General features: G+C 40.1%; 1 protein-coding gene across 2 annotated transcripts in view; it reads right to left on the reverse strand.

The window, feature by feature from the left end:
- The window catches only part of FGF12 (fibroblast growth factor 12), a 504,561-nt gene that overhangs the window by 319,184 nt on the left and 167,225 nt on the right, over positions 1–18,152 (reverse strand). The window contains exon 1 of one of the 2 annotated variants that reach the window (XM_070242695.1): positions 14,407–15,152. The exons of the other annotated variant lie outside the window; for it this stretch is intronic. Within the exon in view, the coding sequence (XP_070098796.1) occupies positions 14,407–14,497 (91 nt within the window). The 5' untranslated portion in view covers positions 14,498–15,152. Of the gene's footprint in view, positions 1–14,406; positions 15,153–18,152 lie in introns of those variants that run through there. 2 annotated transcript variants of the gene reach the window in all.

Below are 18,152 nucleotides of genomic sequence, written 5' to 3' on the forward strand. Positions count from 1 at the left end.
CTACTAAAAAGCCATTCCCTCAGAGAACACTGCTACATCTAAAGAGCTCTTCCTTTCCCTCTCTATCGCCTTAATGCGTTTATTTCTCTTTGCAGCACTTACTGCCGCCACCTGACATTACATTATATGCGTGCTAGTTGTTTACTTATTTATTATTTTACTTCTGCACTAGAAAGTAAGCCCTTAAAATAGACAATGTTTGGCTCATCACTGAATCCCCAGCAATTAGAAAAGTACCAGCAAAGAGTAGGCCATCGGTGAACGAATGAAGGAACGAAGGAAAGAATGAGCACATTTAGCCTGCAGGACGTGCTCTTCTCGGCCCCAGGCGTGTTTTCTGCTTTACCCAGAACGCCTTTCTCATCATTTTCTATGCAAGGTGGATGCCTATGTATTCTTTAAAATGCATCTTGGGGGCATCTTCCCTCTAAGCCATCCCAGGTAGGCCTCTCTGACTACACACACACACATAAGAGCACACGGGAGCACAGCAGCACATGGACAAGCAGAGAGAGCTGCTCTCATCTCTCTGTGCTTCCAAGACAAATTGTTTCTACCTTTACTCCAGCGTCTACTCTTGAAGATGTGTGTTTTGCTATCTTTTCTCCCTTACCATACTGGAGTTGACACTTGCCATAAGGAGCTTGCCATACTCCCTTGCCAATTCCTTGGAGCAGGAGTTGATTTACCTTTATATGCCCAACGCAAGCACATACTAGGAACCCATGTTCAGATGTGTCTAGAATATTTCTGATCATTAGTGCTCACAGGAGCTTTTAGTATTTCCTTCTGTCTATGCTAAGTTATTTTTATTAGAAGCTACTGTTCATTAATGTGCTTACTACACCTAAAAGTAGCTCCTTTATTCTCTCTGCCTCACAGACAAAAATGCCTGTAGATTTCAAGAATTAAACACCAATATGGTGTATATTTGCTCACCATTGACTGAGAATTCAGTGATGCAAGCCCTCAATAATAGATGTTAGACTGGATATTAAAGTATATTAGCACATCCTTTGCAAGAGACTAGTTACTAGTCATCAGAGAGAGTAAAGCTTAAATCAACAAAATGCCCTAAACTCTATCATGTAGTCCTACTTTGCAATGCAGACTGAAAAGGTTCTATACTGTTGATGGGAATAGCATCCTTTGCAAGTGTCATCATAATAGCGTAGACCAGAAAAATTTGTGTGCAATAAGATGTGAAAGCTATTGGAAGATATAATCCTTATGCCAAAGAAACTACAAATTCTCATGTTGATAAAATTGGCTTCTGCCATTAACTCCCTCTCCAAGATAATATAAAATGGAGCTTTATTTCAACTCCAATATAGCCTTGTGTCATAAGTGAATCGAATATAACAATAGTAGTAATAATCAATTTTACATCTGCATTATGCTTTTTACATTTTGCTGCTTTGCACCCACATTATTTCATGTAGACTCCAAACAATGTTTTGATAGGGGCAAAGATGATTATACCCACCTTATAGATGAATATTTTGAGGCTCATAGAGGTTAAGAAACTTGCCTAAAGTCATGAAATGAGTGAATGAGAGAAACAGATTCCAAATTAATGTCCAAATCCCAAGTATACCAAGAGTTAAGTCCTGGATTCAAAGACATAGCCACTCTACACAGACATGGGGTTTTAAATAATTATTTCAAGTTTGCTGGGCCTGTTTCTTCATCTGCTAAATAAAAATGTGTATTCAATTCCTACAGTTGTTGCTAGGATCAAATATTATGGTTCAGCATTTTGAATCACTTATGCTTTATGCATAATAGGATAATTGGTCCCTGCTCACTAGGAGATTACAACGTAGGTATTATGTTTCCTTCATAATATCTGTGTTGTGATAATGACAGCAAGGTTCATTAGAATCATTGAAATTTTGTCATGCCAAAAAGCTTCACAAGGTGGAGAGATCAATCGGAACAAGTCTTAGCTCAGTTTCAATGTCTGCCTTAGAAATACACTTCCATCTTTGAGAGAAAGCTGGCTATTTTCAGCTATAAGGAACCTGCTAAAGAGGCCCAGGTGTCTTGGAAAGTAGAGCTGACATAGATCTGAAGTCATTGGACAGTCTCAGCTCCACCTATTCCTTCATTTATTTTTTCCCTTAAACCTCTAGAGGGATTTGCTTCAGTCTCAACTACTGACTCTAGCTCCAGCTCAGCCAAGAACTATTCCCTCTCAATTCATAAGGTGAGATGAGAAAGGGCACGCATTAACAATTCCTGAGAGAGGGGAGGTGAAGGTGGAGCATACAATAAGAGGGAAATGGAATTGGACTTCAGACATTCTCAGTTGTCTATGTGCAGCCCCACTGATATAATAAAACCAAGCCCCCAAGTAATAAGGCAATTCTTCAGCACACGCTGCAGATTTCTTTGATGCCAGTCCACTGTGCAACAGCCTTGGTCAAAAGATGATTTTTCTTACTAACTCACTAACCTCTCCAGCTTAGTTGACTTCCCATTCTGCCCCACCCAATGCCCAATTGTCCCTGACAGGAATCCAACCCTGCACACAGAGTTTTTTCTATGTAATGTGGTGCTGAATGTAAAAAGCAGGGGATATGAGCAAAACAAAGATCCTCCTCCTACCATGAGTCAATACACATTCCAAGTGAACATACAGATAATACTTGTATTGCACTTAGTGCCAGACAGTATTCTAAGAGCTTCATACATATTAATTCATTTACTCCTCAACACATCCCTGTAAGGTAGGTGCTATTGTTACTACCATTTTACAAATGAGGAATCTGAGGCCCTGAGAGGTCAAGGAACTTGTCCAAGGTCACATAACTGGTAAGTCTCAGAGTCAGGTCAAAAGAAAGCAACTCAGCTCCACAGTTCCTGCTCTCAGCCACGACCATTGACTCCCTCACAGCAAGCTACACATTTCTGAAGCTGATAAATTTGTATTAACAGAGATGAATTTCAAAAACACAAAATTGAGTGAAAAAAATAAGATGTAGAGAGAGAAGTACAGTTCAAGATCATTTATATAAACTTTAGAAACACACAAAACAATATCATATATGACACATATTAAGAATATAAACACATTGACGGGAGGAACACACACCAGAGTCATTATAGTTGTTACACTTGAGGATGAAGGGACTCCTGAATGGAGCTGGGGACAGTTCTAAGTGATTTTAATTTTATCAGTAATGTTTGACTTACTTATTTTTTCTTAAATCCTGAAATACATATGGTATAATGTTAACAATTTGTTAATTCTGAGTCAGGTATACTAGCGTTTGTTATATTAACTCTGAGCATTTCTGTATTTTAACCTTAAAAACAAACTACATATAGTTTATCTCTTATTCCTTCCTGCACCCTCCCAACTCCAATGGCATGAACACCAGTTCCAGTTGAAGTAATGGAATCCGTATTATTGCACTTTGGAAAACAAAATAATAAGATGATCCATCTAGGGCTAGTTAGCCTAATGTTAGCTACAGCTGGAATATTTCCAGATTAGAGTGATGAAAAAAGTTAACAACCAATCTGCTCAACTAGAACTTGACCTGAGCATGTGCAAAAATCACAGTAGCAAATAGTAACCATAAGAGAAGATAATCTAAAAACAAAAATATTGGGGAGACAAAAAAAATTTGTCTGCTACAAACATAGCAGTCCCTTCTAGAATAATGACAATGCTAACCAAGAGTGACATACTATAGACACCATTAATAACTTAATTGGGATTAGTTGTGCTCACATATTATCTCGCTAATTAAATTTCGAGTTCTTTTAGAACGGAGTTCATGCAAGCCCATTGCTTGGCATGTGGTGTGGGTCTCAGTAAATGTTGGTTGAATAAGCATATAAATAAAGTGATGTTCCATAACGTCTTTCCTTTGACAAAGTTAACATATTCAACTCTTCAAGCAATAAGGTACCCAATGAGGCTGAGCCTTAAAATTCTTATAAAATTCTTATTTGGGGTGAGGCATTAATAATTTTTGCTCCCTAGGAATTAGAATTCCCCCTTGTCACAGAAACTCTTTTGTTTTCAGGATGACTGAGAGTGGAGCAGATGCTTCCACTGAGATGTTAAGTATTTTGTACAGTACTCTAAATTGTATATATTTTGAGCAGAACCAAGTTCATGCAGAGTTAAAGAATTTTCTCCTGCATTTAGGCTGCCCTATTTGAAAATCCTTGTTTATTCTTAGAAGACCTGTCTGATTTGTTCCAAGAGTTTGTGAGAAGAGATTATGCCAAGGAGAGCACGCCAGACCAATCTCCTTCAATCTACCCTAATAGAAAGATGGTGGAAAGGTGCAAAGCTACTTGGGCTGTACACTTAGCATTCCTAGTCTGTTATTACTTAAAATGGAATGACCCAAACATTTAGAAATGTGCTAATAACTACCATGATTGCTTTTTCTGGACCAGGACTGTCCTGACCATATCCTGTGCTGGGAGTGAGTGTTTCTCCTAAAGGACATGGATGCTCTGCTCTCAGTCATCCTGCAATAAAAAAGCAATGAACCTTGGAATAAGAATGGGAATAACTTCATTGTCTCTCTGGAAACTTGAAGAGTAGTTCCTAATTGGTAGGGGGAATAAAGAATATCCATTATGTAGAGATATTCTAGGGGTTAAAGAGAGATGACCAGGAGGCTCTCCCAGAGAAGGACGTGGCCTATGGACTCTAGAAGCAGTGATAGCTAATATCTGTCTTTATATTTCCATTCTCTGCACTGTTATACACCTATGCTTTCCTCAGGTATTCAGTAAGCTATTCTGAAAATGCACAGTCTGGTTTTCCTTAAGATTGGAAGAAGAGAGTGGCAAAGCTCTTGCATCTCCATGGTTCAGAGCGAAGACAATTGGTAGAGATGTCAAACACCAGGACAGATTTGTGGAATGTGTAAATACTCTTCAGTATTTCCTAGAAATTACTTCACGAGGGAAACAGCAAAGGAATGGAAAACCAGAAATCTACTAAATGAGCCTAGCTGTCAGGACTTGAAAATGAAAGTGAATTTACTTTTTAGTCCTGAGGAGGTCAGGAAGTTTTTCAGTTACACTGATTCTACAATGTTAAATTTTATAATGACTTTTAGGTGCCTCTTGTCTTTATCTTCTAATAATCTACCAACACAAGAGAGAATTGAACTATTAGCATCATGAACTATTAAGAATAAAGTTAGGGCTACTATGCTTAATTCCAAAAATCCAGTTATCAAAAGTCACTTCAAAGAGTATCATCCAAATTACCTATTACAGCCAACTCACTCCCCAATACCATTTTACATTTGTTTCTATCAATGAAATAAAATTCAGAATCCTTCTTAATGTTGTGGATAGTATGCTGATTATTATTTTTAAGGAAATAAATTGGATTCCTTACAAATGAAATTGGCTAGATATGACTCCTATTGCTTTTTACCAGAGTAAAAGTCTGTCTTAAACAGTAAGGAAAAGGTAAACATACAGATCAAAATTTTAAATATATCCTAAGATTTAGTCTGGTGTACATATTATTTTTTTATCTTAAGAGAAAGAATAAGATGGAATAAATCACACATTAATAGCATTCATTTGTTATTTTATGACACCAGGAGGAAAGAAACGCATGAAGAAGAAGAGCAGAAAATATTAAGTACTGACTATGTGCTCAGGATTTCACAGGGTAAGAACCTTATGGACATTAACGCATTTAATCTTCAGAACAACCCTATAAACTAGGCATCATCATTAAGCCCCATTACATATGAGGCACAGCAGACCAAGGAATCAGGCCACAGTATTGCAAAGCCAGGAAAATATTATATGGCAGTTGGAAGTATAAGATACTGGAGGACATATCAACACCCTTAAAAAGTTATGCCTTTGAAATTTACATGCTATAAGGGTACATTTCACTCCCACTTTCCATGCTTGCTGCTTAGTCCACAAAAGAGGTGCTTCTGCCTTTTCCAACATACGGGAAGAGAGTCTCTGACCTTCCATCCATCCTTCTCACTCTTTTCCATGGAAGAGGGAAAACTTATCCAATTAGTGAGATTAGGCGAAAAAATGGGGCAGGTGAAGCTTAGCCTGTTGTGGGTTCCCTCCCCTCCCCCCCTCCCCCCCGCCCCCCCGTGGCTCTTCCTCCCACAGGTTGGACACTTGCTGAGCTGCTGTAGGCACAAATAGGTCAGGACCTAGACCTCTCTTTTAGAGGCAGATATGAAGTCCAAATCTCTCTGACTCTATACTGGGGTTCAAAAGGGCTGAGATTAGAATTCTTATCAGGAGAGCCTGCTCTGTAGACCCAAACCTTCCCTCTAGAGGGCTGCATGTGTTGAGCTTTAGTTTGGAGAGAAAGGTGTTAAATTCAATTTTGACCATTCTCTAATCCAATATTCCAGCAATCCAGTAAGAAAGCAGATACATTTAATAGCTATCTGTTTGACAGCTTTGTCTGTTTTCTCAATTGTTTTGAACTCAAGATTAAGGAAGGAGGTAGTAGGAAGGAAGAAAAAGACAAGTCAACATAGATTACCATCCCCCAAGCCCACCACACACAAAGATATCTATTCAAGGATATTCATCAAAAAGTTTAAAAACAAAATTTAAAGGCATAGAAAAATGGATGTGATCTAAATATCCAATAACTTTAGGCAGATGATAATTGTGGCATAGACATGTGATGTCATTCTATAAAGTAATTTAAAATCATCCTTAGAAGAATCTTTTGTAAAATGACATATCAGCATTTTTTAATACAGACAAGTAAAGAAAAAAAATACAAATGGCCCACAGTTTCCACCCAGCTATATCCTGATTTATATTTATATAGGTAAAGTCAGTATATGTACAAATTATTAGAAACAAGACAGAAATGCACAAAGCTAAAATGAGGAAGACTCTTTTTTTCACCGCCCCCAAGTATTTCTCTCCAACTCACCCCTATTAATAGCTTCTTGTGATTCCCTCTGGAAAAAAGTATTTCCCAAATATTTCAGTGTGAGTATCTATATTCATAATCCAAATAATTGTTTAAGCTCCTAGGGGAAAAAAAAACCTTTCATGTGATAACTTTTTTTCAAGAAATCACACACAAAGAATGGAAGGGATTATATTCAGGTTATGGTTTTATAAGCAATTTTCTTATTCTACAGAGATTTTACATTTTCAAAGTTTTCTGCTACTGTATAATCTGAAATATATATCACTGGTTTTTCATTATAAAAGGAATACATTTTCATAAAAATATGTAAAGCAAAAAGCAAGTCTCTGCCATCAAATTCCATAAAGGTAACTGCCATTAACAATTTTGAATGCATTTAACCAAAGATACACACATACACACACACACATACACACACATTCACAGAAGTACACAGACATTTGAGATAGCTATCGATACACTTATAAATTTAAAGTTTTCAGGAGTAGGGAGTTCATGGATATCGATTTGAGAATGGCTTCATAAAGACTTGAACTGTGCTATCTACCTACATGTTCCTTAGTGCCAAGGTCAGACGGTGAGCCAACATGGCAACTCACTGATTCTCAAGTTCCTCCAAGTTAAGCAAATAATTAGTGCCTTAGAGAACGATCCAGCTAGCAATGACTCCCCTCCCCTCAAAAAAGAGATTCATTTTGTGCCACTAAGTTTTATTTAAAGACCATGCAATCGAGCCCAGCTGGCTTCATTGAAGCAACAACGTGGGCAATCAGTGACTCCAACTGCAATGCTATCGTTTCTATAAACAGTAACGAGTGGAGGGGGTAGGACGGTACTAGAAGCTTATGTATAAACAAGAAAGATCATTTCAGCAAGAGAGATTGTCTTGGCAGATTCACAGTGTCTTTTGGATTGGCACCCTAGGAAATGCAAATATCCTGCAACATTTAATGGCATTAAAAGAAATATTCGGACATGGCATTCATCACATTATGCAGTGAAAAGAACATGGCACAAAGACAGAAATTTCATACACTAAGTTGTAGAAAGGAAAGCTTCATTGTTTCAAAGATATTGCATGGAGAGTGAGAGGACAAATCTGTAAGTACTCCCTGGATGTCCTTTTCTAACTCTGATATCGGGGAATAGAACTTGCACCTTTCTTAGAAGCTGATGTATTATATCTGTCTGTGAATGAGTGGACCTATGTTGCAATGGAAGCAGAGGAGAGAAATAACATAGATAACTAGGCGGGATATCTACATATGAGCAATACTAGGTAGGTTTGAGTTGAATTGTAGGGTAAGTGCCTTTCGAAAAATTGTTTTTTTATATGCGCATGTTATTTTTATTCAAATACATTCTTCTGGTAAAATATCCAGAGATCCTATTTCTCTCCATTATAGACTCCATCTGTCCTAGGACTACCTTTTGAATTCCTAAACATTTTTCAAGTTCAGAGAGATTTACGTGAACCCTAAACAGAATTAATTATTCTGTCCTTGCAGTGATCCTTACCAAAGAACATTATCCCAGGTAAGAGCTTGTTAAACTGAAACAAACTGAGGCTGCTAGTACTACACTTTTGGCATGTATCATATCCTGCCTTGTATTATACCTCTTTCTTGTGCATAAATATCTCCCTGCTGGGTCTCCAGTGCTTGACACAGAACATAGCATGCAATTGCTCTTCAAGGAGTGTTGGCTCAATTAAAAAATGGCAACCCCTCAAGTCAGAGGCATGCTTCTTTAACTTTCTATCCTCATTTGGAGAAGGGCAGAAAGAAGGGAGGGTTGCAAACTGTAGAGGGCTAGTTGGCATGACACAAGTATCCTACATTTCAGAAAAAGTCTGGCTTCCCGCCTCTCTTTTGCTGTACTTAACTCAGAGTAGACAAATGGATGGATTGCTGGTCCATGACCCAGATGAGAGCATTCAGCCCAACCCCTTCACCATAAAGCACTGCCCTGGTTTTCTTCCCATGCACACAGCTCTTAGTTTATAAACTGGGAGAAGAAAAATAATTTTATTTGTCCTTTCCTTGGTCTGGCAAAACTACAGTAGTGATGAGAACTGTCACACTGTCACTACTTTTCAGGTAATGTAGCTAATTTTTCCTTTCCAAGATATTGTTGGGGGCATCAAAAGATAATTTCCACATTTCAGAGTAAGTGGATAGGAGTAACTGAATCTTTAAGGGCCTTGCAATTAAATTACAACTTCAAAAAAATAATCTCAAACATCATGGAAGCCTCATTACAATTTTGGGAAAAAGATAAACATTACTTAAGAAACACTGTACTCTCTAGGCTCAGGACACACACTAACTAGAAGGATGATGACAAAACCTCATAGTTTGGTATGTTAAACTAATTATTCAAAGATTATGACAGGAAACCAATGTATCTATCCCTTACATACTACGGATGATATCACAGAGAAATGGGAGTGTTTGATTGGAGAGCACCTTAAACATAGCCCAACAACCTTCCATCAACTTTTATTAGTTTAAACTATGCTGCATTACTATATCAATCAGAATAGGCCAGAAAACAAATGACCTTAAAAATCTAACTCACTTACAAAAGGAAGTATTCACTTCTCAGTTGTGCTAAGTATCCACTGTGGTTCACATATTGGGTCTCTGTTTATTACAGACACTCAGGGGCACAGCCTGATGGAGAAACTATTACCTTGGACATCATCAGAAGGAAGGAGCCTGAGGTGAATTGTACTCTGGCTATTAAAGCTTTCACATGGAAGCAAGGTGCATCACTTCTGCTCACATTTCCTGTGTTAATGCAAGTCATGTAGCCACATCTAACTTCAAAGAAATAGGGTAATGCCATCTTACAATGCACCCAAGAGGAGAACCCAAAATACTGGGCGAAAAGTAGCAATGACTACTACATTTGAACACAGTAGGCACTTAGCAAATTGCTTTTTAAAAGTACTATAAGACAAATGAACTAATAATAAGCACTAAATGCTTGAATTCTCTGACATTAACACTGAAAATTTCATGTAAAACAAACAGAAAAATCCTGTTGAAAATGAAAGCCATACAAAAATGTTAGACATTTTGTATATTGTATAATTCACATTTATTTTAGCCATTGGAGTATCATTGAAATAGTGAAGAATTTCAAGCTCAGGACATAATAATCAGCTCAAGGAAAGATTGTACCACAAATATACTTGCCATAAATAAATCATCAATTATCCTTTAATGAAGTTTTCCAAGATTGGATAATTGAAGGCAGTTCCACACTGAAGTCACTCACATTTCAAAATTAATACAATGTGAACACCTGAGTACATGGCTTCAGAAGGTGGATGATGTCTTTTATTTTTTTATTCGGTGGGTTTCTGAATATTGAATTTGAATCTAAAATATACTCAATTTACAAATACATTATTGTCTTTGTCCCAATTTGGGAAGGCACCTGCCAGCTACATCTATGAAGGAAAAGTAAAGAGACTAAAGGACTATACGGATACATAGCAGTAAAGGTAGAGTGGAGGGGAAACCACTGTCGAATGCTATCCTTGTAGAGCATCCCTTTCTGGGAAATCAGCTTAAAGCAATAACCATCTTGCAACCAAACATCCTTTCTCGGATCCCTTGACTGTCTCATAGATTAGTTAAAGCCTATGTCCCTTAGATATACATCCAGCTGATGCAACTCGCCTGTCAGTGGCCAGTTTTAATTTAGATGTCAGTGCTACATCTGAAAGTAAGGGTGTGACTGGGTTTTACCTTTGCATTTTTAATAGGTTTGATAAGTTTTTTGTGCCTGGAGTATTTCAGTCTCACACCAAGGCCAATTGATGTGACTCTATCGCTCAATCTCTAGACATTTGATAATCCTCCACGCTACCAGGCTGTGCAGGCCCTAAATGACTGAATAGCATGGAAGAGTTATGAGTACACAGAAGGAGGAGAGCCCGAGGGCTGGTCCTCTGGAACAGTTTAAGGTGATAAGAGGAGCACAATGTGCATGCATGCATGTATGCACATGCAACACACTCACATTACTACTATTGTAGAGACTTACTATGGAAAGTGCTGCCCGGCTCTGACAGGTTGAGATCTAAAGCAGCCTTCTCAGGAGCCCCGTTCTTAGGACAGGAACCCTCTCATACAACACGAGAATGGTCTTTCCCACTAAAGTGAGGAGAAACCTGTAACCTTAACCCCCTTCTTTGATGGACCGCTTCTGCTTTCCTCCCAGTTAGATCTTCAAAGGAATGAGAGTAGGCATTAAAGCTGGTGTTTTAATTCCTACTCTTCTGTGAGTTTATGTTTCCTTGTAAAGGCGCCATCTCCAGAGAAAAGGAACCTGCCTTACTCTCCCTTTGAACTCAGAACTTAGTATTTTATCTAGTTAATAGAAGTGCTGTATACTTTGAGCAGAATTGTTTAGAATTTTCAACGTCTAATCTGTCTTTTAATAGATAGGCCCCCAAGCTAAAAAAAAAATCATTTCATTTTGAGAAATGGGAAAAAAATGAATGATAAGACACCAGAAAATAGCCTTAAACAATCTACTTAACCTTGTCTAAGATTATTTCTATTTGATAGCTCATGCTATCTCCATCCTACTGAAGTACAAAAGATTTATAAACTAATATAATGAGTAAATTAGGTAAGATATTAATATTTGATAATGCGTAGAAAAGAGAGAGACAATAAAATATTCTAATTATACAAAGAATCTCAAAAGTAAGTAATGATTACTTTGTATGTTCTTAACACCATGTATTTAATAAAACCTAAATAAAATATTGAAATATTTACAATTCCAAAAATTCAGCAATCCATTAGGACGATCTCTTAGCTTCTTTTAACAAATTATGTCACTCCCCTCCTGTGGCCCTCACTTTCCCCAACTGTAAAATAAAGAGAGAGAAGTAGCTGGCATAAAACTTTGTACTCCATGCTGACACAGTTTAAAATATTATAGTTTTTTTCTTTAGGTAAGTTTAAAAAATTAAAGTAGTGCATTTCAGCTCTATTTTTATAAATTTGCCCCATGAAAATGTATCTGCTGTCTTTAGCTCAATTTGCATGTGCACACTGGGCATAACAACATTTCATGCAGAACTGCTGTGACGTCATGCTAATGGTACAAGTCACATGAAAGAAATCTTTTTAAAAAGGAAAAAATAATAGTAATATCTAAAATATACTGAGCATGTTGTTTATGATAGGCTCAAAGTTCTTAGAACAATGACTGACATATGGTGAGAGCTCAATAAATCTTTAGGTATTAATTCATTTAATCTTTGCAACCTATGAGGTAGGTATTCCTGCCATCGTAGTTTATACTTATGCTTAAGTTGAGGAATGGCAAGGTCAGGTAAGTTATCCAAGATCATAAGCTGAGAAAAGCCGCAATTCAAACAAAGGCAATGTAGTTCCCAGAAACAATGTTTCAGTAACTCTATGTATTACTTCTGTCTGTGGAAAGGCTGTGAAAGAACCTTCACCTTCACCACTCGTGACTACACTATTTTTCACGAATGTCCCCAGAGTGATAATTTCCCAAAATAACCAACTAACCCACTAAATAAAAATGCATGGATAAATAAAGTGCAACAGTTTTCATAGGGTCACATGTTAAATCCAGGATTAAATAAGATATAGGAACCAGGCTAGAGCTACTGTTATTCCCACGGGTTTTTTTTCAGATGAAAATACTGAGTTTAAAATATTCCTAGTGATTTTCTTGAGGCCGCTTCATAAGCAGGTCTTCTGTCTCTCAGTCTCATGATCTTACAACAACCCATGCTGCCTGGTCACATATGTTATCACTTCTATTTAGATCTGCTATTATCTGGGAAACCGACTTTGCATCTAAATTGAACAAGTTACCTATTTTTACATAAGAAAGTGCCCTGTCTTTATTGCACATCATACATACTTAAAATTTTTTACATCTAGGAAACATATATTCAAGTTACAATCTATTCACACTGTATTTAATGTAGACAAGGAAAATTGAAATGATATTAACATACATCTCTACTGGCCTCCTGAAATATGTATTTTCAAACATAAAACTTCCACATCAAGCATGTTAGTTTAGAATGTAGTGATTTGATATCTTTTAGCACTTATTTATGGTTGCAAGAAAAGAATGTCTAAATAATCTGCTGAATTGAACAAAAGTAAAAACACAAGTTTTCACTGCTGATTTTTTTCAAAAGTGTATATTCTCATATTTCACATATTAAATTATCTCATTAGTTCTTTTAAAATAGTTTTATTTTTCATTTAGAGTGATGAGTAACCAGAAAGTCAAAGTTTTAGAAAGGATGAATGAAGCCTACATATATCCTAATCTTTCCAAATATAATCTTCATAGCTCCAGAACAGAGTGAAAATAGATACGTAACCAAATGAATCAGATCCCCCAGAATAACATATGAGGTTTTAAACATGAAATATATTATAATATTGTTAAATTTTTGAACATTAAAGTTATTTGGAATTCACAGACAGAAATTTTTTTTTTATAAAGAAACACTTGTTTAGACATAATAGGGGCACCTTTCCTCTCTCCTCACACCTCACCCTCATTTTGTAAAGAGAAAACCAAAAAAACACAAAAACTGGATTAGCACTTGCAAGATTACTAGACATAATCAATTTAAAGAGAATTTATACCTTCAAATAAAAGAGAGAGAGATGGACAACGGAAAGTGAAGTAAAACACACCATTTGGAAGTTTTTGGCAGAAAAGAATCACGCTTATTCGGTTTTAGTTCGGTATTCTTTCATTTAAATTTTTAATCGCTTTTCTCAATATTGCAGGTCATTAAAAGTGTCTGATTTCCTTTCTTTGCCTCCCTGAGGCTTTCCTGAGGGACCTGGTTGGTTAAGCCCAGGGGTAACTGGGACTCTCCTGTTTCAGCACCAAGGACAGAAATTGCCTGATCTCTAGGGCGAAACGTACTCTCTGACGATGACCACAAGTCTACCTTTTAGACAAAGCAAGAAAAATAAAAGATACCTGCCTCGCCAGCTACCTGTTTAAAAGTCCCTTCTCCTGTCGAACGCACCAGCAACTTCTCAAGAGAAGACACTGAGCAACTCCAAGTCGCACGCCGCCCTCGCAAGTCACAAGGGGAGAGCCGCGAGGAAGTGCGAAAGCAGGTCACTGTAAGCACCCCTGGAAAAGAGACCCGCGGGTTCCAGTTCGGACGCTCGGCGAGAGCTAAAGCGTTCTATAAAGCGCTGATGACGACTTTAGGGATTTTTTTTTAAAAAAAAGAAAAAGAAAAAAACTAACAAAGCAACACCCAAAGACAGAACCGGCTGCAGGGCTATTATCTCGCGCCAGTAAGGAAACGCCTTCCTGCCGCTACTTATAGCGCTGAATAAAGGAGGGGAGGGAGGCGGAGAAGGGGCTAGGAGGAGGGGGTGGGGTACTTGCAGTGTTTTAGGGCTGGGAAAAGAACATCTTCTCACCACTTAGGCTGTTGCTGGACCTCAGGCTCCTTCCACAGAGACACTGCAGCATATGCACTCCTTTCTTCAAAGAAAGCTGAAGAATCTTCATGGAGAAGAGCGTGTGTGGGGTTCGTCAACTCCCCGCCCACCTCCGCTAATTGTCCAACCAAAAGGCGGCCTGTCTCTGGCAGCCGGGTCCTGAGTCCATGGTGCGCGCGTCCCAGGTGGGCAGCAGTTTGCACATCCACCGGGCAGGAGCCGGGGCGCAGGGCAGGAGCGGGGCGGGCGCGCGGCCAAGACGCGGAGGGGAGCAGGAAGTGCCGCTCAGCCGGGGGCAGCCCCGGAGGAGCCAGAGGCACGGTCACACCCCAGTGGGCTAGAGTGTGCCACTTTGGGACTTCCCGAAGGAGGCGGGCGGTCTGCGGGAGGGTGAGCGGACCCGCGCCGTGGAGGACGTCACCGTGGGTTGGTGACCCCAGCCGGGTGCCGGCGCCCGGAGTGACGAGGGCGGGGTCCCGCGCCGGCCCTGGCCTTGCGGCCTGGGGGCTCGGGACACCCCTCCGCTCCGGCTCTTAGCGTCCGGCGGTGAACCCTGGGCTCCCGCCCGCCTCGGGGCCGCGGTCCTGCGGGGATGCGGGCGCGGAGAGGGGCTCCGCGGGGCCCGGGAGCTGGCCCGGAAGGCAGCGCTCCCGCGGGCTGTGCGCGGGCCGAGGGCGACTCCGGCGTGGGAATCCGGCGGAAGGGAAGCGCCCGCAGGAAGGGCTGGACCCTGGAGGCTGCCGAGCGTCAGAAGCGACTCCGGGGAACTGGGGGGGTGGGGGAGGGGGGGTGGGGATGTGGAATAAAGAAAGCTCTTGTGTGCTGGCGAGGAGAGCGAAGGTGTGCCTATGCGCGGGCGGAGCGCTGATGGGGGGTCTGGACATCTGGATTTTCTGATCCGGGCTCTCTGACCTTGGGTAAGTCACATACCACCCTGGGCGTCACTTTCCCCCTCCCTAAGTCAGGGCGGGGAAGATGGTGTGGAATAGAATTGGCAGCTTCGTGATTGTTTGTCCTCGCGCCTTCCACTCACCTGGAAAAGCTTCCCACAGGTGCAGGGGAAGGCAGGTGCAGAGAGGGAAGGGAGGCCAGAAGGGGAGGCCACAGGGACAGAGGGAGAGGCAGATGAAGCGGGAAATCTGAAAACTGAAAACTGAAAACTGCAGCGCTTCGCTTTGGCGCAATATTCTGGGAGGCTCTACCTCTGCCAACCGGCCCTGAAGACGACCAGTGAGCTTCCTTGAGGGCCTAAAGGTCTCGATTTTTTTTTTTCCATCAGCAGCCCCTTTGGCTTTATTTATTTGTTGGTTGGTTGGTTTATTCCAGGAGACGATCAATGCCCTTTGGGAAGTCTTATGAGTGAAGCATACAAAGAATGCTGGCGATGAGACGGGATTCCATCCTATCTGGAACCTCACAGTAAGAAGGGACCTTAGGGGACACATCAATACAGCAAGTGGTTAAAAGCACAGACATTGAAGACAAACAGCCTACTTGCTGTGTGACCTTGAACAAATTACTTAACCTCTCGGTGCCTCAGTTTCCTCATCTCTAAAAGAGAGTTAATAATAGCATCTACCTTATATACTGCTTGTTGAGTGTTGAAAAAACACTTGATATAAAGTAAGTGCTATAATAGTATTAGTAATTATTATTGCTTAGCCTCCTACCTGTAGGGTTTTTGATCACTTTCACTTTCTGATGAATGCCAGTGTCCACACCAATGTCTGCCTTTCTGCTTGAACAGTTCAGGTGATAGAGAACTCGGCAGCTGCCCAGGTGGTTCATTGCACAAAACCTCTTAGAAGGTTTACCCAAACATTGAGCCAAAACCTTACTTCATTTTCTCTCCACCCATTGTCCCCAGGCCACCTAGCACTAGCTGGTTAGCTCTTCCCTGCATGGGAGTAGACAAGGTTTCCATCATCCCTTTCCTCTTTCTCTTCTCTAGGCTAAACCTTCACAGTTCCTTTGATGTTCCCTAACGGTTGAAACTTAAGGCTGAAGTTGCCTGGAAAAATATTCTTTCAGAAGTCTCCTCCTTTATCCTCTCATAGGTGGTGGAAGGAAGCCAGACCATCTAGGGGGCCTCTTGAGCCCACAGCCACTGCTGGCTCCACATTCTCTGAACTCCTTTCATAACTGAGCTCCAGGCAAGGTCATTTGGGCTGGTTCTAAGAGTCAAGAAGGTATATCCAGGCCTTCCTTCCGGTCGCCTCTTAGTCCCTTGTTCAGTGGGATTGTGAAGCTCTGTGGGCTCCAAGGTCCTTGAAGATCTTCCTAAAGCCACCACACTGTCATCACTGGCAGTTCTGAGGCCCCAGGGCACCCTGGGCCATGGCCTTTGTCTTTCTACTCTCTGCGGGAATTAGTGAGAAACTTGGCTCATCTGGGGATTCTACCCATAGAAATTCCCCACAGAGGGAGAGACGATTAGCAAAAGGAAAACATCTAAAAATAGTCCTTCTTGCTGCAGCAGAGGCAGAGAGCTTTCCGGTAGAGCTCTCCTGCTCTGGAACCCAATGCCTGGAGCTGCTTCTTTACTTAGAGAGAAATGCTAGTCTTTGAAGTGTAGCAAAGGAATAGGATGAGGCCCTGGTTCACCTCAAGGAACCCGAGCAGAGTGAGCAGGTCTCTGGTGATTTTAAAACACACACAACCTCCGGAGCATCAATTTTCATATTTATAAGGAGCCTCCCTGCCTACCTGGCAAGGTTGTTGCAAGGATTCATTGAGGTGCAAAGAGAAAGTGCTTTGAAAAGTCTAATTATCTTGGCAAGAGAAGGGGCTACTATCAACTTCCCTGAGTTCTGGGTGCTCCTCAATGATCTATCATAGGGGCTCTTTTACTTGATTATAAGAAGGGTTTATGTGCGAATCTTTTGTCTACTTAACAGGACTGTACACAGAGGAGGCAGGGCGGGAAAGCCAACTCTGTCACAATGAACATTCAAATGGCCTGCTGGCTTGTTGAAATGGTGGTCCCAGTGATTCTTGACACGGTGGCCAAGTGTATTCACCTCGAAGAAATGGACCATCACAGTATTTGAGAAAATAAACTAAGGGATCACATTTACTTTTTGTTGTTACTGAACTCTCAGATGAGTTCAAATTAAACTAAAGAGAGCACATAACATTTTAATGCAAAAGATTTCCTTACTATATATTATGGACATTTGATCAAAGTAGGTATAAAAGGGAGTTTTATTACTTATATTCTGTTTACAAAACATAAAGTTTCTTACCCTTATCAGGACTTCCATGTACAGGCTTGTGAAAGCAACTCCAAGGTGACTGTCATCCAGTTCCACAATTAAGCATTTTGATGCAGTCTTCCTGAAATATCTTGGGCCATACTTAAGTAGAACCCACTTTTTTACATGTACCATAACATCCAAAAACAAGATTAAAAAAACAACTAGTAGGAGCCAGGAGCACAATGGAGGTTAGGAAAGTGGCACATTTCAGTTTAAGCAAAACTTCAAATTTTTCTGCTTTTTCTGTATTATTCCATAAGCCAAAATCAAATTTTTACTGGCAAGTGTATTTTAAATTTTTTAATTCAAGACATATTATGTAATGACCAAATTTAAAATGATGTTATCTGTCTCTAATTAAGAGTTTTAAAGTTAGGCATTCTTTCTATTTTCTAAGTGACCTTGGACCAACTCTAGCAAGTGCCTCACCAGTGTGGTTTCAAAATGAAATAATTCATTCCTTTCTGA

The sequence above is a fragment of the Equus caballus genome, chromosome 19, assembly GCF_041296265.1.
Source record: "Equus caballus isolate H_3958 breed thoroughbred chromosome 19, TB-T2T, whole genome shotgun sequence".
NCBI lineage: Eukaryota > Metazoa > Chordata > Mammalia > Perissodactyla > Equidae > Equus > Equus caballus.